Here is a 21,232-nt window from a genome sequence, read left to right on the forward strand (position 1 = left end):
TATATCATCGGATCATAAAAATATGGAGAAAATTATTCGCTAAAAACAGCTAATTAAGTTCACTCAGACATACATACCAACCGAAACCTGATTCCCTAAAAATGGGGCCATAAGGCACAAACGTGATCAAGACCCACCAAATCAAACATCAAATTGTTTCACTGCAGACACATAGCAGATCTTTTGGGCTCCGGACGCGCAGGCTCAGTGGCCATGGCTCATGGGCCCAGCCGCTCCGCGGCATGTGGGATCTTCCCGGACCGGGGCACGAACCCGTGTCCCTTGCATCGGCAGGCGGACTCTCAACCACTGCGCCACCAGGAAAGCCCCCTATGCTAATTTCTTAATTCAGATTTTGTGTGTGAAGACAAGAAGCTTTTTCCGGTATATATTTGCAAACAAACAAACAAACAAAATATGACCAAGAATTTGGAGATGAGGCTCTGTGGCCCTATTTATTTGATTGTCTGTTCTCTAGAACATGGCTCAAAGATTTAGAGTTATATCCATGATTTTCATTGTCAAATATCAGAAGTAATATAGTTTCATTCCCTTAGGAGCTATTTTTGGTGCCCTTCTGAATACAGGCTTCTTGAAATTTATCACGTACAACATTTAAAACATGGCAAACTAAATGTTTTCCAAGAGTATGGCATTATTCTCTAAATTAGCATTAATAAAGCATTTTCAGGAGAATATTGATATTAATCAGATCACTGGACAACTGGGCAGACCTTTGACCAGGTTCCTTTATATAAAGTTCTAAGTAAAACGTTGGCATGTAATAACTTTTGAAATGACCTCTGAGATTAGTATAGCAGGTCAGTTCCTATAAAAAGGTTATTTTGAGTCACCTCGTATGTAGTGGGTTCTTTCTGAAATTTTTTTCTACTGCAAATGGTAATAGACCTAAATCTAATTTAAAAAATAATTTTGTTAATCGATATGTTCAAGAGAAATAAAATAGTCCCATTCAATTAAAAAGCTAGAGTACAGTGATCAGCCTTTTTATTATTTGGCTGAAAATCATGGCAATAACATATCTTTAAAAACAACAAAACTGGTTTTAAATGGAAGTGCTGATGTAACTTACTGCTCTGCTGTAGTAGACATCCTCTAGAGTGAATTTGTTCACTCTATGTGAACAAATGAATGTAGGTGCCAGCACTTACGGCAACAGCATCGGCAACAGAGGCTTCAAAACACAGTTTTCTTTGATATTTAGAAGGTGATTTCTGTTATTTATGCATGTTTTAGAGGCAGCTGCACTCAGTTTCACATGTGGGGTCATGTTTCTAGGCCAGTCTATAAAAGCATCTTTTTTATAGAATAAATACCCAAATGGATAAAAAGCTCTACTTACTGTGACAGTCTCCCAGGCCATCTGTGTTGCCACGCTCTATGTCCTGTTCAAAAGTCAGTCTTCCAAAAAAAAGGAGGGAAGAGAAGAAAGAGAGACACAAATTCAATGATATGAGTCTATTGCAGGATGCATCTTAAGTTTCACTAAAGCAACTAACACAGTTTGATAAATTGAGTGACAGATGCCAAAAAAGTAGGTAACGGCTCGAAAGTTTATCTCCAAAGCTTACAGAAATGAGTCCTTTGTGAATCTCCCAAGAGAAGCCATGTTTTAGACAGTTAATTCAGGTATTATTCAGGGAGTTAATTAGTTTGTGGATTACCTATATCACTCTTTGCCTCTGATGCCCTGAGCATTTCTTAAATATCTAAGTTTACATGTTAACACACACTCCTTACGTAAGTGATACAGACGTCTCTAAATTAGAAAAAAGTCTTTTCCTCTCTTTTGCCCCAACTCTTGCCTTCCTAGACCTTTACTTGTTTCTTTGCTTAGAAGTAGCTTTGTATAACAAAGTGTTCAAATGGTCAGCGGCTATGTGGGACCGAGAGGATGGACATGGCGGTGCATTTTGCTGAGACCACTCAGGTGTTTCGTTCACTGCTGCCCCAGGCCCAGTCCTCAGGAGTATTGCCCTCATGCTCCCCTACAGGCTCACTCTTCTTATATAAGGTCACCTTTGGGCTGTATAAGCTATTAACGCCATTAATAAGATCAATCCTAATAGAATGTATTTTGATTTTTAAATAAGCACACTGGAATACTCCAAAGGAGTCTTGTCCTTTTTTGGGGGGAACTTTGCACTTCTTTCTACACCATAACTGAAACTCCTGTTTTGTAACTGCCTTCAGAGTTTACTTATGAGCCATATAGGAAAACTTTTTGGAAAGTCACACCTTGATCTAATAACGCACCATGTTTGTTTTCCACTGTTTTTGTGTTGTATTAAAAATCAAATTCATCCTCAAAGGCTAAAGATTTCTAGTGCTAATGAAAGCCAGTATGCACCAGGCCCTGAAGGCCACTTTCCAAAGAGAGTTCCACATGTTTTTGAACAATGAAATGTTCTCATGTTGACTTTAAAATGATTCTTAAAAATCAGTCTGCCTACTTTTGGTCACACCTTGACTAAAGAAAGGAGACAGGTCATTTCTCAGCTTCCCTCACTGTGCATTGTGATCCTTTCTCCTTCACTTCAAGGTTCCGGTGAAAAGATGCAAAGCTTTAACACTGTAGTAGGTCAATATTGCTACTCACAAAGTTGATCTAACAGTAAATGGTGAGTCAACCCTTTGCATTAGTCAAATTTCCAGGTCAGACTTGATAGTTACCATTAGCTCTGTATATGGAAATACTTTCCCTCAAATTATGCAGGTGGTCATCAGATATGCCCTCCTGTCTGTTGACTAGCTATTCTCAAATGGGAGAGGAGGCTCAGAGTGATGTGAGGACCATCCTTTTCGCCCTTTAGATCAGAGGAAGTTGAAGAAATGGCTAAGAACTGTGCTGCCATCTGGCACTTCCCTTGAATTGCCATAACCTGTCAAGGACATGCGTTGACTATTTTTCCAAATGTCACTTTGGATTTCACATCCACTGAAGTAAAAGCATAAAACCTTTGAGCTAATACCATCCAGGCGTTTAAAGTCAGGGTAACAATTCTAAGCATCCAAATCACATGCATGGCAGACTAGCTTGATCTAGCTGATCTGCTGGAGAAATGCCAAGAATTGATTTTACTGCCTAATGAGTAATAGGGTCAACTGTCCTTCGGTGCAGGGGAGAGGTTTATTGCATGTATACACTGTGCTTGCAGTACAAACGCATTGCTTAACAAATGCTCAGCAGTTTCTTCTCAGCCCTGGATGGTCAATTAGAAGAGCCAGTTTTGCTGTGGCTGGACAAACCACATCGCTAATCTAATTGGTACCCTCCTGCTCCCTTTCTCTGCTGTTCTCGCACTGTGATGATCCAGGCATGTACCATCTTGTCCCTCTCTCCAGGGAATACGTAGAAGTCCACTGTGTTGTTTCTCTCTGTTTTTAATTAGTCTGAGGATGGATGATTAATCAATTGGAAATCTGCCACGTGATGTTGGGTTGTTCTATGAAATGGGAAAAGGAGGGAGAACGGCCGGCAGTCGTATTGATGAGGTTTGTGCACAGAAGGCTGAGTGGCGGTGGTGTGTGTGAGCGCAATTTATTGTACGTCTAGGCCGCTTTATACTCTCCCACACCTCGGGCTCCTTACCTACTGCCAGGTGACAGATGGGCACAGGCACCTCCTTCCTTTACCCACCCACAGTAGGGGTCTCTGGAAGCGATACAGGTTCTGTAGGAAGAGGATGACTGTGAGCTACCTAGGACTCTTTTCTAAGCACCGTGGACTTGCTAATGATCAATGAGGCAAATACATACTTTTTGCACTTCCCATGTCGTTCACACCGGCCAAGGGGAACCTTTATCACACAAGTGGAAAATGCAACATACAGAGAGCTGCTTGCTTTGTCCAGTTGCATGCCCATAATCCTCTTGTCTTCTACTCCGTCATAGCTGCACCTAATTTTATAAGGCAGGATAATATCATTCATAGTCTCTCTTGGGTCAGTTCTCTCTTTCCTGCCACCACCCTTACAGCCCACCTCCCAGCGCACAAGGTCAGATCTCTTAATCTGATCCAACTGAAAGGGAAACAGAACCTTATGTGTGCACCGCCCCACACACATACACATAAACACACAATGTATGTGTTTATATAAACACACATTATTAGCAAGGAGAAAGTAATGCTTTTAATGTATGAAAAGATTTTTACAAATAATACTACAAGTCACCTAAGTGCATAAAATCTAAGTCTGCCATGATTTCTCTGAATGGAAAAGGTAATAAAGTAACGAATAGTTACTAGGAAAGAACCAAACATTCTACGCACTTTTCAGGGTTGTAGACGCTCATCTCCTCCAGGAAAAGGCTGTCATTTAGGAAACCACTGTTTCCTATCCTGGCCAAGAACTTCAAGATGATTCCTTTCTCTGATCCCAGGAAAACCACAGTGTGATTCTGATATGGCCCAGCAGCGGTGTCCACCGCAATTTTGGTCAGGCGGTATCTAAAATGACAGGATCACATTTTTTATCTCTTCGTTGGTCTTTCATTAAAGTGTCCCCTTTTCCACTTCAAACAATTGGGATAGAGCTTTCTAGTAAAAACCTCAAGAAAAATACATGCATATAAATAATGCTCTCAAGCTGTTCTGCTCCTTTATTTCCATATGTAGAGCATTAGTATGGCTCCAGGGGGGAGGAAAGAGGTATGTATGTGTGGAGGCCAAGTTACGTAATAAATACGTAGCCATCACCATCTGAAACCACTCAGCAATTATCCCTTCCATGAACAACAAGGGAAGACTGATGTCTGCTGTGAAGAGGGGAAGAAATAATAAGTGAATTCATTTAACATTTCGCAATGCAAAGTACTAAGCACTATGCGATCACAGCTAACATTTCACTGAACACTGAAAAGAAAAGCAGCGGCTACCATTTTTCCATACTCTTCCTCTGAGGTGCCAAGACTTGTCAACAAAATGTCAGACTGGAAAGCTTTCTGTTTGTGTACAGAGGGGTAGAGAGTTCTGAAGGATGGGGAGGTAGAGTGCTCATGGCAATATTAATAAATAAATGGATATACAAGCCAGACAAGATCCACCTAAAGCCAAAGATGAAGGGCATTAGTCCTCTTGCCTGCCTAGATAAGTCCTATTGGGCACGCTCCTTCTCTGAAATCCCATAGCCGTTCAACACTCCACTCTTCTTAAACATCATGGCAGGAACCAGGAAACATGGACTCTTCTGCAAGTTACATACCATGGTTTCCATCTTATGGGCAAGAGCCATTATAGTATTGGGTTGCCCAAAATCTGCCTTCGGTTTTTAAGTAAAAATAAAAGACACATTTTCACTGAACAACATATTCACCCTTTTGTTCCACTACCTTCTGCCATTTTTCAGGCAACTTCATAATTCCATCTTTCCAAAACTTTTAATCTTTTTGAGCATGGAACTGTTCCAGGTGCCTTTTACAGTCTTCCAGGGAATTGAAATTTTTCCATTAAGAGAATTTTGTAAAGACCCAAATAAATGGAAATCCAAAGGTGCAATGTCTGGTCAATACAGCGGATGAATCAGAACCCTGGCCAAACCATAACAGTTTTTTTGCCTGGTCATTGAAGAAACACGCGCTCTTGCATTATCTAATGCATCATATAATTCTGGACGCTTTTCATCAAGTGCTGCGTTCAGTTGGTCTAATTGGGAGCAGTAATCGTTGAAACTGTTTGGTTTTCCGGAAGGAGCTCACAATAGAGGACTCGCCTCCAATCCCACCATATATGCAACATCACCTTCTTTGTATGAAGACCGGCTTTTGGTGTGGTTGGTGGTGGTTCATTTCGCTTACCCCACGATCTCTTCCATTCCACATTATTGTACAGTATCTACTTTTCATCACCCGTCACAATTTGTTTCAAAAATGGAGCGTTTTCATTACATTTAAGCAGAGAATCGCATGTAGAAATATGGTCAAGGTTTTTTTTTGGCTTAATTTATGTCGAACCCAAACATCAAAGCGATGAACATAACCAAGCTGGGGCAAATGATTTTCAACGCTTGATTTGGATATTTTGAGTATGCTGGTTATCTCCTGCGTGGTATAATGTTGATTGTTCTCAATTAATGTCTCGATCTGATAGCTATCAACGTCAACTGGTCTACCCGACCACGGAGCATCGTCCAGTGAGAAATCTCCAGCACGAAACTTCGCAAACCACTTTTGACAGGTTCGATCAGTCACAGCACCTTCTCTATACACTGCACAAATCTTTTCTGGCATTTCGGTTGTGTTTTCACCTTTCTTGAAATAATACAGCATAATATGCCGAAAATGTTGCTTGCTTTCTTTCATCTTCAGTATTAAAATGGCTACACAAAAATTCACCGATTTTCATAAGTCTTTTTTAAAATGCACACTGATACGACAGCTGTCACACACAACCTAACAAAATTGCTTCGAATGAAGTTAAAGACAACTAAGTTCTACTAGAGCCATCTTATGGAAAAAACGGAATGAACCTTTTGGCCAACCCACTGCTTTAATATCTTTAAATCAAGTCACTGTTTAAAAATGGTGGTAAAGTTAATTAACATTTTGTTTGATGACTGCCCAAACTGGATGGGACTTGGGAAAGCCTGTTGAACTGTTTGGCAGTAAGCCCTAAATAAACATGAGACGGAGGAGTATTTAATGCTGTCACAGATTTCTAAGCAGCTATCCGTTCTCCGTTGGCCACCACTTCAGACAACAAATGCTCAAGTATGAACCCTTCATGCTGGTTTACTTGTGCAAATGCTCCGTTACTCCATGCTCCGTATGACAGCTAACAATCTAGGGACAGTGCTCGGATGACGTCTGCAGCATGCTTTGCAACCATATCCAACCAAACAGGTATCTACATCCATTGCCTGATTCTCTTCACTGCTCCTCTACTCTTACGCACATGGGATGAACAGGCTAACGCAGAAGGAGATATCTTTGTTTCTCTAATTGCTGGCAAGTGTCCAGTGAGCCTGAAACTATCTGAACTGTGTTCACTGGGAATGTGGTCATGGGGCTTGGTGGCATCCACCCATGTGCCCGGGACTTCAGAGCTGAATCAATGCCCAGGATAAGAGAAGATGTTTGTGGCATTTCAAATTGTGATCCACTGATGATAGGTTCTGTAAGCATGGGAAGGAACAGGGGACATCCAGTGAGGACATGGTTTGCTTGACACCCACCTGACCATCGTCCTCAGGAACCATGGCTTGTTGATGATGGAGGGCACGGCCTCATCCATGAGCGGGTGCGTTTTGATGAAATTCAGGGTATCGTCAGGAAATTCATTGGAGGTTGCATATTTTTCTAAGGAGGATGAGCCAGCGCAGCAGCCTGGCCTAAAAAGAAACAAAGGGAGGGGGCTTATATCACGCTTTATGGCAAATTCTTTAAATGAACTGCTTCTCTGTGCGTATTGCATGAGGGAGAATATACCGTAGGCTGAGAAGAGGAAGCTGAACAATGCATAATGCCACCAAAAAATATGCTTAGATTTCCTCAGGGCCACCTCCTCACTCCATAGAGAAGCCTGAGCCAGGACAGTTCAGCCTCGGCTGGGAGCAGCTTGGCTTCTCCGCCAGAAGCACCCACCCCATAAACAGTGATGGAGCTTGAAACAAGTGAGGGTTTGGTTTGCACGTCTCCGGGACTGCTCTGTCTGTCTTAAAACACTGCTAGAGGGCTTCCCTGGTGGCGCAGTGGTTGAGAGTCCGCCTGCCGATGCGGGGGACACGGGTTCGTGTCCCGGTCCGGGAGGATCCCACATGCCGCGGAGCGGCTGTGCCCGTGAGCCATGGCCGCTGAGCCTGTGCGTCCGGAGCCTGTGCTCCGCAACTGGAGAGGCCACAACAGTGAGAGGCCCGCGTACAGAAAAAAAAAAAAACAAAAAGCAAAACACTGCTAGAATTTCTGGAGGCATTTGCTCCACAAAAAGAGACAATTGGGCTTTTTCACAAATGTAGAAAACAAAGGCGTTCAAAAAGCTGCCAGCCTTACGTACCTGCTAGACTCAGTGTAACCATCTCTCATTAATAGGGGGTCAGAGAACATTTGGGTTTTGTTTTTTATTGTTTTTGTTTGATTTGGGTAGGTATGAAAAGCCATTTACAATGAAATTCTTGCCTGAAAAGGCATTTTTAAAATTTCTGAACAATGACACTGAAAATTCATTTCTAAAAGAAATTATGTGGTTTTAGGAGTCAAGGGCACATCTCAGCAAAGTCAGATCAGAGAGACACTGGCACCAGTCTTGTCCAGACACCTGCTTTGCCCACTGGTGCAGGAGAGAAAAGTGGACCCTGACAACACTGGCAGGGTCTAGCCCCAGGCACACGCTTTCATGGCACTAACCCAGTCAGCCAGTGAAAGCGCCCAGATATCTGTAAGAGAGACATGCCAGCACGTGGAAGGATGAAAGCAAACATGCTGCCACCAGTAGAAAGTCACTTGAAGTATGTGTCCTGGTGACAGCTGAGTGACACCATCTTTCGATACCCAGGGGAGCATATTACATAAGTACTCCCGAAACCTGATCCCTTAAGCTTAACTCCCCTTCCTGCTTACCTGGAAGGTAGCTAAGAATCCTAGGCAATGACTTAGAGAAGCTATCTGAGGTTACCAGGGTATGCTTTTTACACCTAGTCTGCTCTCCATAAAGAACAGAGAATGCACATGCCATTTAATTCAGGGGATGAAAATGGATGAACTGTAGGGGTTTCTCCCATGGGAACAGTGTTTCATATTATCTAAGTTAGTTCAATTAAGTGAATTGGGCTGGGTATTTTGTGTGGGGGATTGGATGTCGGAGGAGAGAGTTGGAAACCAAAAAAGTTTAGAAGACACTGGGTTTCCTTCCACAAATTAAGTGGAGGAAGCCGAACACACAGGGATGTTTCTATATAACTTAGATTTCGAATGCTGTGATGGGAGGTATGCAGTGTGTGTCACATAAACAGGGCAGGCACAGGGCTGGGAGAGAGTTTCATCCTGTCCCAGTTAGGAGGAATGAGTTAACTGGTTTAGTGTGAGGATTTGATAGATATTCCACAGGACCAAAAGGTCTCTGTATTGTCTCTCAACAATAGGTTCCTCATGAAAGCACTTCTGGGGCACATTTTGGGGAGGGGAGAATCAACAGTGCATCTGGACCCCAAGCAGACCAGAACCTGACAGACCAGAGACATCCTAATAATGACCCATTGTACCTGCTGCCCTTGGCCCAGAGTCCGGGATCAGCTCTGATCCAGTCTAGTCACAAACTCCAGAGAACACCATTTATATTTTACATTTTTTTTAAGGCTGAAAGACATGGGTCTCTGCAAAACTGAAGAGAAGCGGGGAGGGGCGGTGGAAATCATCTCCCCAGAGATGTGAACTTGCGCAACTCACTTTATACCTCTCTGGGCCTCAATTTCGTCAACTATAGACCATTGGGGCTGCTGGACCAGATGACTCCTGTCATCCTAGGATTGCATTGGATAATCCACAGATAGAGAGTCTAAGCAAAAGACTAGAGAGTCGCTGTTTTGAATACAACTATAGGTAATTTGGGGTTTCGGTTAAGGGAATGAAGGCAAACGGCCTCACCGGCCTTTCTATTGTGTTGGCATTTGTATCTGCGTGGCCAGCATGGAAGGCACTAGTGTGCAGTTTATGAGATGCTTATTATCAGGGGAGCAAATGGCACCATTTCTAGAAATTCAAGAAAGCCGTATAAATATCTGCACATACCTAGGCTTAGGCACTCGTTCATCAGGAACTGGTGTCCACGTGGAATCTGGAGACTTCTGTTCTTTGAATCTCCCAGTAAAAACAATGGCGACATCATGCATGTCATAGGCACACACTGCAGACCCAGGGATGCTGCAGTAGGACATTTCACACAAAGTGTTATTCATGCAACAGTCACGCATGCAGTTTGGAAAATATACTCCAAAGTAACTTTCCTAGTACGGGCGGTTGAAATTTAATGTTCGCATCCTGAACACTAGAAATGTAAGGGATCCTGGCTCATAAGGAGAATGTTTCTGTGACTCAAATGTGCATCAGTGGCCTTAAAGAAAGGGCTAGTTACAGCAGGATCATAGAGGAACATCTCTTTATGTCTTGTGTCTGGCACTGCTTTTGTTTATAAAGGAGGAATGGGCGAGCTGGTGATTTATAAGTTTCATGAACTCCCTGAAATGATCAGTCTTTAAACCAAAGATAAAACGTTTGGACAACATTCTGCATCTCTAATACTGGTGAAAATGGGAAGTAAAAGTGCCCCTACTGTTCACATAGTCCTTCTTTGAATTTGGTTCCTCAAGCCAAGGGCTTCAGGAGTGAGGATGTACGCGTGAGGAACCCAACCATATTTTATGTTAGTCAGTGTACGTTGCAAAGTTTACTTCCTGTTTATTTGCATAAGACTAAACAATTGAAATCTCTAAAGCACCAACACTTTGCAAATAAAATGCTCTATTAAGTGCTAAATAATAACAATGACAGTAATCTCTACCTATAATTACATTCTTGCCTGACACTCCTAGAAGGATTTTGGGATTTTTTTTTTTTCCATCAGTGGTGAACAGACATGAATTATTCATTCATCTAGGTACACTGCTTAAACCCATGTTTGTTTTTGACTACGGTCGTTCCTTGATTTTGATCAAATAAATTTCAGCCACTGGCTGGCCAACAGTTTTAATCGGGCTTTGAGGTAGTGGGTCACTGCACACAGAGGCATCCAGGGCAAGACACAAGCACTTTGCAGCATAAACATCATCCAGGGAGAAAGAATGATTTAGTCCTGATTTTGCAGATGTTGAAAGGATACGGAAATCACTTCATATATGATTAGGAGAATTTTATGCCATCTTTAATTTCATAACACAGTTATGAAGTATTACTAATAAAGCAAGAAATAGGGAGAGGATTAGAAAGCTTATTTAAAACAAGGTGGCAGGATGAATTTTAAAGTATGTAGCGTGTGTGTGTGTATTCATAGTACTGAGTCTGTAATAAGAAAATGATCCCCATTTGTTTTGAAATTTCAGAACCCCCAGCATTATTTAATTTTGTAAGACTCTCTCCACATCTCGCTTTCCTAAAAGAGGTGTACCTATTTACCTTAAATATTAAGAAAAATAGGATAAATATTGAAGTATTTTATGAGGCACTTCCTAACAACTAGAGATGCCCTAGGGTTTTATAATCTTCCTAAGGTTATACTCATTTGTAAATCCTTTCTTTTTCCTTCCCTGCTTTATTCCCTCCCTTTCTTCCCATCTTCTGTCCATTCAGCATATATTTATGGAATCCCTAATCTCAAGCAGTGAATGTCAGTAAATAAGGGCATCCTGCTCTCAGCTGACTCACAGTTCAGTGTGTAAGAAAACAACAGCAACAACAACAACAGTGATAATAACAACGATAACAAATATTCCAACACAATCTGGTAAAAAGAGGTATGTGCAGGGTTCCACGGGAGGCAGCTGGAGCCGCGGCTTGGGGCATCCCCGGGGGTTCAGTGGGCAAACCTGGCAGAGAGCAGGGCATGAGCAAGCTCCAGTAAGCCCTGTGCGCTGGAGGAGGAGCCCGTGCCTGATCACGAGGGAGCCTGCATGCTACGCCAAGGAAGCTGGGCTTTATCCCCAGGGCAGAGAGGAGCAGCTAAAGGATTTGAAACAACCTGACATGATGAAGTGTGTGCATGTGTGGAGGAGCCCGTGGAGAGGGATGAAACCAGAGGGAGTAAACCAAGAGAGGGACTATAATTTATATATGAAAACTGGTATGCATATCTTTGCCATTTTCTGATTTTACTAAACAGACACGGTTTCTGAGACTGCATTAGCACGCACTAATTGAATGTTTCCTAGGGCCCTTTTAAGAAAATTCTTTACATGGGAGTATACATAATACGCAGGAATCTACTACTCTATTGTAATCGTGAAGTGACTCACCCTCTCAAAAAACATACACAAAAACTAGAAATGTGCTCTGAAACTCCACTGGCACCTACATTCTGTGTTCCAAAATAGTATTCTTTTTCAACACTACTAGATACATCGGTTCCAGCAGTCAAGGCCTGAATTTTTTTATCTTTTCTATCCTCAAGTCTAAAAATTCCTTCAGATGGTTGCAGCTTATTTAAACCGAACTCAATACCTCTTGCTGCAGTATGGGTTTGTGTTTTCATATCTCTTCAGTGGGAACTCTTGACTCTTGCCCTCCATATAATTGGAGAACATTATTTCATCTTTCAGCTAGCTCTGTTCTGGGCTCTACCCAATTCTTAAGCATTTCTTCCTAGCGGCTATCCTGTCATCTAGCCACTCATCAAGTTCTTCAAAGTTTTTGTAAAAAGTATGATCCAAAACAAAACAGTGCATTCCTTATGGAAGATTATATGGAACACACAGAATTCTACATGGAAGTGAGAATATAGCACATGTATTTCAATTTCATGACAGAGTTAGGATCATTTCCACACAACGGTGCTAGTACTCTAAGGTTTGGGAGAGCCAAGTACCAGGGAACATAGTGTCCCTGTTCCTTCTGTTCTTTAGTCTCTACACATTTCACTGTTCCAGGGGCAGTTATTAGTGTGCCGTTTAATAGCTCAGTGTCTTCGCTTAAGTAAATACAAAAATAAGGGTGAACAGGCCGAGACGGTATTTCTCCGTGCAACGTTTGATGACTTGTAAGCCATCAGTAGAACCCTCCAGAGTCAGACAGTAGTGCTGTGGTTGGGATCCTGGTTCCTCTGGCAGGATAATAACCAGGGTCCCTTAGGTGGGATGCAAGATGGACTCATCTAATTCCTAAATTTCACTCTGTAGCATTTTAATAAGTTTCCAGTATTTTTACTTCAAAAATTACTGATCTAGTCATAGAAATATTAAAAGTCAAATAAAATGTTAGATGACCTAGAAGGGAAAGGAGGAACGTTCTTGAGTTCCAAAGCTGCTGCTTCCACCCATTGGCTACCTGGACCAGATAGTATAATTGAACTCAGTTTCCTCAAGTGTAAAAAGAAGGCAGCAGTATTCACTTTTCAAGATTACTGGAGGGATTGAGGAATAGCGCATGAATAGTGTTTATACCCCAGGCATATGAAAAGACTATATTGTTATAATTTATCTAATTACTTTCTCCAGAATCCTACTCTAACAGTGCTTATAAGTGACTGATAATTTGTTGATGAAAACTGAATGTTAAGTGCTTCTTAGCTACAAATAGTGAATGGCAATTTTTCCGTCAGTTGCAAATCTTGTGTGTTAGACGACAACCCCTTGGGAAAAGGAAGCCAGGAAGGACCGATTAGGTCCACACAGCCAGGGCATGGTTACCTGTTATAAGGTGTGGAAAAGGTTGCCAGGACAACATCACGGCCATTAATACGAATCACATCTGTAACGGCCTGGAGGATGTTGAAATAAAAATGAGAGTCCCCTGGAACTGAGCAGTTCAGGCGAGCTTTAAGGAAGGATGTCCACTGTTTCTCCAGGACTCTTTGTGACCCTCCCATGTCATTCTTACAAACCTGAGCCACTCTTGGGAAAACTACCTGCAGAGGAAAAACATGGAGAAAGCGGAATGCACTTACTTTTTGTGGAGATCTTAGTAGAATTTGCCTTTCTTAGAAAACAGAAACAGAACAACAAGGTGCTTAACTTAATCCTGTGTTTCTAAAATCAGTAGCAAAAAAAAAGAAGGGAAAAACTCAGCATTGGAACAGCATGTTTTGAAAGATAAGGCTGTGGCATTTAATACAGAGCCATAAATCCTTCAGGGGATCAGCTCCCAGCCACATAAACTCATTTCCATACAGACTGCTTAGCTTTTTATTTCCTCAAACAAAAGCACACTTGTATGCACCGTCTCTGCCATGCTCACTAGCTGCCTCTGGGCTCTGCATCTCATGCTCTGAATTCCTCTAACTGTGCAAGCCCCCCTGGCAGTGAATTGTGCCCTCTAACTTAGTGATCTTGATCTACTCTCTGATAAAAATAACTGAAATAGACATCCCCTAAGTGTTCTATTGCTTTTTGTAATACAGTCAAGACCCTTGGTTCTCTTAAAAGATATTGAATATTTACACTCTCTCTGGAGCGACTCAATTTAAAACAAAAAAACCCTGATGAGTGGACCTGGAAACCACATCTTAAGGTACTTGAAACTCAGTATGAAATCAACCCAACATCTGTCTATTAAATTTTCAATATGAACATTTAAGAGGTTTCCCCGTAATCTGTTACTACTCAGAAAAAGCATACAGGGGTTTGAGGAAGCGAAATGTTTCACTTCCACCCGTCTTTGGCTGGATCTTCTCAAAACGATGACCTTGTCATTCGATTTATGGTTCTTATTTCAAAGTCATTGATAACCACACTGGCCCCAAATGGAGACATCCTCCCCGCTTACCTTTCCCATGGTGTTGTACTCCACCGCTATTTCTCTAAAGAAGAAGTAGATGTAGTCTCCATAGTCTACCGCTTGGACAAAATACGGTTCTGTGGACAAATGGGCACTTTAATTGGGGACATGTCACACAGAGTTAAAAGAACTGCAATCAGCTGCAACCAAAGACATGTTATTAATTAAAAGCGTAGGGCCATCAGACATTTGGTTAACACTAACCATTTCTAGTGACTTCACACATGCAAGTGCTGGTGATTTCAGAAAGCATTTAAGCCTACAGATCTTTATCTTTCAGAAGCAGTTGCAATGAACAGTGAAGAATAAATGAGTTTTGCATATCTATGTCATTTTATTTTCCACAATACAACGCTCAAATTACAGAATGGATTTTGTACACATCCCTTTGTCACCCTTGACTCATACAGTGTTGTGAACAGCTTTTTTCCTGTTCCCCACCACCTCCAATCCCCTGTTCCCTTCCATGAATGAAGTGTTTAGTTGTTTTCGCGTGGGACTCTGAAATGAGAGCTTGAAGCAGGAAAGATACATGTCACGTGTTCTATTATAGTGGCATTGGTAGTTTTGATAACACTCCAGAAACTCATGGGAAGTGAAAAGGGGAGGTAAATCAATCAACTGGGGGCAGAAGGTGCAATTTCCACCTTCCTGTCCGTGAGAAGCCATCACTAAAATGCAACTACAGTCTGGTCCATCCAGGCTCTGAATCTCCCTCAGGATATGTATCTCCCCCACCTCCCCTCCTTTTCTTCTTTTGTTTGTTCACCTTTCAACCATTTTGAATCATGCTTGACGGTCCGTAGGGTTGGGCTGTCTCCGAGACTCCGGTAGATGACTGCATCAATGGCAAGGAAGTCAGTCACTGTAGCAGAGTACAGTTTTCCGTCTTCGAAGAGAAAGAGAAGAGGTGGTCGGAGTTGCAGCAAGACAGTGGGCATGCGGGAATAATAGAGGCCTCCCCCCGCCCCAGCTTTCCTGTATCAGGTAGATAAGATAGGGCACCTGGGAAAAGCCCAAGAGTCTCTGGGAAAACACTTGGCCCACATTCCTAACCATTTTCAATTGGGATCCTGAGAGATGAAACATTTTTCATTTTTTAAATTGCACGGCAATTTCTAAGCAGCAGCTCAGGGAACAGGGTAAATGAAAAATGTTGTTTGCTTCACTCGATTAGATGTACCTTGACGGAAATCTCAAGGCCAAGGCCTCTTGGACGCTGCAACTGCCACCACACCATGGTTTTAAACTGGATTAGGGAGGAGCCCAGGGAAAGATAGAGGCTGATTTTAATCACCAGAAAATTTAAGTGCAAGCAGAAGTAACAGCGTCCTCGGCCTGAGCAGGTGAGGGAGGTTGAAGAAAGGGGATTCATAAGCAAAAAAGAGCTGACTAAAATTGCTACGTGTATCCTGCGCGTCTCTGCCCCTCTTTACCTCAGTCGTGAGAGCCACTAAGCCCTGCCAATCTCGCTTTCCATTTAAGAAATATTTGCTTCATTATTTCCAAAGTCACAAACTGAGAACGTTCTGATATATAAGAAGCCAAAGTAAAGTGGGGCGGGGAGGGGACGGTGCTGAGTTCAAACTGGTCTTTCTTTAAGAATTCATGCTCTTTGGGACTTATGCTTGAGGATACATTCAAGGCAAAAGAGAGCGAAGATGACTGAAGGTGAATCCTTGAAATTTTGCGTTCTTTTCGCGGATTAGCAAGCATTGTTTACACAAATAATCAAATGGGCTGTTCTGGAACAGCAAAATCTATGTAGATGAAATGAAAACACTAATTATATTTAATATAAAAAATTACTTCCTTGGCTCATTTTTAATGGATTACATATCTTCATTAATTGTGGCTTCGAAAGCATCTTCAAAAGTGGTTTATATACAATACAGTGTTCTTTTAAGCTCTTCCACTTGTGGAATAAGCATATGGTTTTTCTTAAAAAAAAGCCTTATCCAGACATACCTAAGCAAAGTTCTTGATGTCTACTTTTGGTCTTAACTGACATTTGCTTAGTTTCAGGATAGAGCTGTCTTCACATCTACACTCTTGGCATTCATATATCAGTAAGTGTTGACTGTTTGGGTTAGATTTTAACTGCAGACAGCACACCTTTCTATTGATAAACATATGTCTACAAAAATCACAACTTGTCCTATAGAATCCTAGCCCCAGGCCATCCAGATACACCTGAAGGGTGGAGGGCAGTGGCAGCGCTGTGTGTGCGTGTGAGGTTATTGCTGTTGAACACTCCCCCGTACACTGGGTGTCTCACCAGAACTTTTACTTGTAACATCAAGTACTATTTTGGCACTCTTCGTAATATGGCAACCGTTGAGGTGCAACAAATATCTTCTGTTTATAAGGGCTGAGCGCTTACGAGATTTCAGACATTTCAGTGAACACTGATTCAAGTATACCTGTTGGAGCGGGCAGAGGGGCAGTCACAGTATGGTCTCACATGGCTTGCTTCTTGAAGCTTGGTGGCCTTAGTAAACACTCTGCCCATTCTCCTCTTTCTACCTCAGGCTACTTCTTTTTAGTTAATGCTTAAACTTGTGTTCTCCACTGCAGCCCACATCCTCCATGGTACTGACGAATGCAGGTGCCAAGTGTCAGAAAAGTGTTGCTGCAGAAGTTATGCACTTAAGAATATGCTCAAACACCCTAACCACTGGCCTTGCCCCTGACCATGCTTACAAACAGGTTTACAAGACTTTGTGTTTCTCACAAGGCTGCTTCCCGACAATGCTGTGCTCTACCTTTGGAGGAGAACCTGAGAAACGTTTCCTTCTGAACCTGGCACGAACCACTTCTTCAATCTTTGACTGCAGATTCAGGCCCACAAATGGATGACACTGAGGATGAAGTTCAAGGAGCTAATCTTTTTTCATAATCGAAGCCCTAAAGTCTCTTATCTGGCTAGGATGCGCCAGTTTTTAGCTGCTGTGATGGAAATTATAGCTAACTGCTTTATTACATGCCATAACAATCACTGTTATACCAACACTTCTCCCTGTACCCACCTCCACGTGCACAGCTGGCCGTGAATTCCTAAATAAATTTCTAATTAAAACACACACACATGTGCACACAGAAATCCCAATCTGAAAGTCATGGCTTCCTTGCTGTTGTTTTATATCCTTTGCAATGGAAGGAAGGAGTAGGGATGGGGCATATGGGTCAAGCTCCGCTAATCAGTATCATCTCCTTGGCCACTACAATTTTTCTAGCAGAGATAGGCATGCAACCTAATCAGGTCAATGATATTTGAGAAGATCTTTGCTGCTAGCTTATGAGTATGTGGTCTCACTGCTCTGATACAGCTTCCAAAAGCTTCCTTTTGTCCCTTTCCTTCTCCCTTCTGTATGTAGACAAGAGGACATGTAGCCCTAATTGAGCCCCGGCAGCCATCCTATTATGACTCTGAGAACAGCCAGTCTCTCTCAGAGAAAGAAAGGAAGCAGAGCAGAGAAATGAAAAGGACCTGTGTCCTGGATGAGACTGTTGAGTTGTTGAATCAAACCAACCCCAAAGTCTACCCTCCCTTAAATACTCAATCCACATTGGTGGTTCAAGGTGGGATTTTCTAGTATTTCAGCCCAAACATGCCCTAACCAGTATGTCGCACGTTCAGTACAAAGTTGTTATTCTTTCTGAAGGCACAAAAGCACGGGTAGGCGTGGCAAAGACTTCTCTTAAGAAGCGAAAGTACAGTTTCCATATGAATTTCAAATGGAAAAGGCGTTGTTAATTACACTGTTCACTAGAGAATCGAAGTACAACTGTGACTCTGCAAATCCTCCAGAGTAGATGTGTGGCCACAGGCGGAGCACACAAAAGCAAATGCAATGAGAAGAAATCAGGTCATTTACCTGCAAACAGTGCAACGTTGGCATGTTTGGCATCGTAAGGGCATCTGGCCATTCCACTAAATTCATCCCCAAAAGCTTCCAAAGTATCCATCTGAATGAAATAATAGGACTTAATTAAGAACGACAGAAACCAACAGTAGTAACAGCAACTAATATTTACAAAGCTCTTAATTTGCTAAGTAATTAATATGCATGGCTCAAATAAACCTCGAATACCCTTTGAGGTAAGTCTTTCGGTTTCAGATGACGAAGCTGAGGTTTAGAGAGATGAAGTCACTTGACTAAGATTCTACGGCTAGGAGAGTCAGAAATTCAGTCATGTCTGCTTGACTCTGAACCACTACAATAAAGAGATTCCTTTATTCCAGTAAAGAGTATCATTCTGAAATGCTCAAGAAGTAGCATCTTTCTCCTTGGAAAAGGAATGTCTGAGACAGACACCAGGAAAACTTAATTCCCCTCCTTCCTCTCCTCTGCATGAATTATCTGTTGAGTCATGAACTCTATAGAGAATGACTTCAGTTTTGGTTTTGTTGTGCCCGAGGAGTCCTGCCTTTGTGGGTTAAATCCTAGAAGACGACGCTGGAATTCTTTCTCGGGTTACCTGATAAGAATAGTATGGTGTCAGCAAAGGTACAAAAACATGGATGCAAGCAGAGCTCAGGTAGCCTTTGTACCTACTTCAGAAACATGTCCCATCCTCAGACTGTGCAGCTGAGAAAGGCCCAGAAGCTGAGAGGCTCCCAACAGCCACAGGCTGCTGCTTGACTTCCATCTCCTACTGCCCAACCCTGGCCTTGTTCCTGTGAGCTAGAGGTTATTACTGGCGAGGGGTTATTACTGGCCTGCCTGTGAGCCCTATTTTAAAAATTTTATTTACTTTTGCTGCGTTGGGTCTTTGTTGCTGTGCGCGGTCTTTCTCTAGTTGTACCGAGCAGAGGCTGCTCTTTGTTGTGGTGCGCGGGCTTCTTGTGTTGCGGAGCGTGGGCTCTAGGCATACGGGCTTCAGTAGTTGTGGCATGTGGGCTCAGTAGTTGTGGCTTGTGGGCTCTAGAGTGTAGGCTCAGTAGTTGTGGCGCACGGGCTTAGTTGCTCCGTGGCATGTGGGATCTTCCCGGACCAGGGCTCGAACCCGTGTCCCCTGCATTGGCAGGTGGATTCTTAACCACTGTGCCACCAGGGAAGCCCCTGTGAGCCCTATTTTAAAACAGGGAGATTGCATATAAAAACCTGGATTTCTTGCTTCTTTTGAACAAGTTGGAAAGTCAGTTTAGGCTGTTCTTACCCAAGTGGCAGCAGGCTATAGTTGAGTACTGGCAGCCCCTGCCATTTTCTTCAAACAGGCACGTGGTCTTTAGCACCAGGGCTCCTTCACCCACAGATGATCCTGACAACCTGATTGCTTCACTCCTGTGAGTTACCTGTCTGGCTCCATAGGCATTTGCAGGTGAGGCAGGGCCTTACTAGCTGTTCACCAAATTTCATTTCCCTTTCCTGCATATCCCACTAAACTACATTTCCCATCCTCCCTTGCAGGTCAGGTATGATCACATGACTGAGCTCTGGCCAATGGGGTGTGTGTAAGGCTCTGCACCACCTCTAGGTCTGGCCTCTAAAAACCTTGCAGAGTCCTCCCCTCTTGCTCTCTCTCTACATTCTTCCCTTAGATACAGAGGATCCAGTGGAGAATTCCGAGATCCTAAGAGATGGCAGACACAAGAGCAGAATGGAGCTGGCTTTCCGAATAACTTCCTCATAGAACAGAACCTCTCTCACTGACCCACACTTGACTGTGATGTGAGCAGGAAATGAACCTCTGATGGTCAGCCACTAACACTGGTCAGCGGTTGGTCCACCTAGACCAATAATTAAGGGGGTTCCTACCACACAGGCTTCTTCCTTACGCCATGGATCGTCCTAGAATTTAAACCTCAGCAGCACAGAGTCCCTAGACAGATCTCCACACTATTAATGTTTTGACCCTCTCTGTAGTTCAGTCTTCTTTACGGTTTTAGGGTATTTTGTGTATCATGTGGCAGTTGCCTGGTTTGACTACATATATGAAAACGGAAAGAAGATAAACCTAAGACAGCCGTGGTGCTGAGGAAGGATCTGTGGAAAGGCCTTTAGCGCTAAATCAGGGTGCCTTAAATCAGGGTGCTTGGAGTTGCTGCCCAGGAGGAAGGAGCGAGGTTCTTACTGAGCAGCTGCTAGTGTTGTCCAACACTAGCCCTTTGCCCTCAACCCACAGAAACCTTTTCAGGGATAGGACAGGCCATTTCTACGTACAAGCACTTTGAAATCTCCCCCATCGGAGCCATCCTGTTTGTTTAAACTGTAGCCGAGAATCCCATAAAGCAGTGTGTTAAAAATGTAATTTTAGGGAAAAGATGTTCAAGTTAGACATCCTTTAAAGCAAATGTACTCTCGCCCCAGCACATTTTTATGAAAGTCTTTTCCTGATATTTTGTCCCAAGGAGAGCTTCGTGATGAACTGTGACAGACTTTGCGGTCTGTGGCAAGTATTCAAGGTGAGGCTTAGTACACAGTGATGCAAAGGAAATGCTGTTATCCCAAGCAGTGCATGCTGTAATCCTGGCAATGGGGAAACGATAATATACAGTGGGGATATATGTTTTAAAATGTACCTACTTGTAAAAAAGCGGCTATAGCTATAGCTAGTCAAGGGCAGGAAGCAATGAAGAATTAATGTATTGGTTTGGGAACTTGGAAAAGCCCAGAGACAAAACAATGCCATGGTGAAATCCTCCTTCCATGAAGTAAGAACTAATCCTTGTAGCAGTCATCAGATCTTAGACTTAATAGCAGCCCCGAGTAAATTAAGTCACCGTAGGGTACAGATAATTATACTAAGAACCAGCCTGACTTGTGCGGAAGTTCAAGAGGTTTAGAGAACAGGA

The 21,232-nt window shown here is 42.7% G+C and overlaps 1 protein-coding gene and 1 long non-coding RNA gene across 3 annotated transcripts in view; one reads left to right on the plus strand and one right to left on the minus strand.

Moving 5' to 3' along the window:
- The window catches only part of LOC307184706, a 169,953-nt gene that overhangs the window by 30,883 nt on the left and 117,838 nt on the right, over window positions 1-21,232 (plus strand). The window lies entirely within an intron of this gene.
- SEMA6A (semaphorin 6A) overlaps window positions 1-21,232 on the minus strand; it is a 126,272-nt gene that overhangs the window by 27,525 nt on the left and 77,515 nt on the right. For both annotated transcript variants that reach the window (XM_079918381.1, XM_079918380.1), the window contains exons 7-16: window positions 18,312-18,402; window positions 15,203-15,322; window positions 14,422-14,510; window positions 13,347-13,564; window positions 9,742-9,873; window positions 7,194-7,349; window positions 4,295-4,471; window positions 3,781-3,921; window positions 3,614-3,694; window positions 1,364-1,422 (exon numbers count right to left, since the gene is read on the minus strand). In XM_079918381.1, coding sequence (XP_079774507.1) covers window positions 1,364-1,422; window positions 3,614-3,694; window positions 3,781-3,921; window positions 4,295-4,471; window positions 7,194-7,349; window positions 9,742-9,873; window positions 13,347-13,564; window positions 14,422-14,510; window positions 15,203-15,322; window positions 18,312-18,402 — 1,264 coding nt within the window. The remainder of the gene's footprint in view (window positions 1-1,363; window positions 1,423-3,613; window positions 3,695-3,780; window positions 3,922-4,294; window positions 4,472-7,193; window positions 7,350-9,741; window positions 9,874-13,346; window positions 13,565-14,421; window positions 14,511-15,202; window positions 15,323-18,311; window positions 18,403-21,232) is intronic.

Source organism: Stenella coeruleoalba, assembly GCF_951394435.1.
Source record: "Stenella coeruleoalba genome assembly, chromosome: 3".
Classification (NCBI taxonomy): Eukaryota; Metazoa; Chordata; class Mammalia; order Artiodactyla; family Delphinidae; genus Stenella; species Stenella coeruleoalba.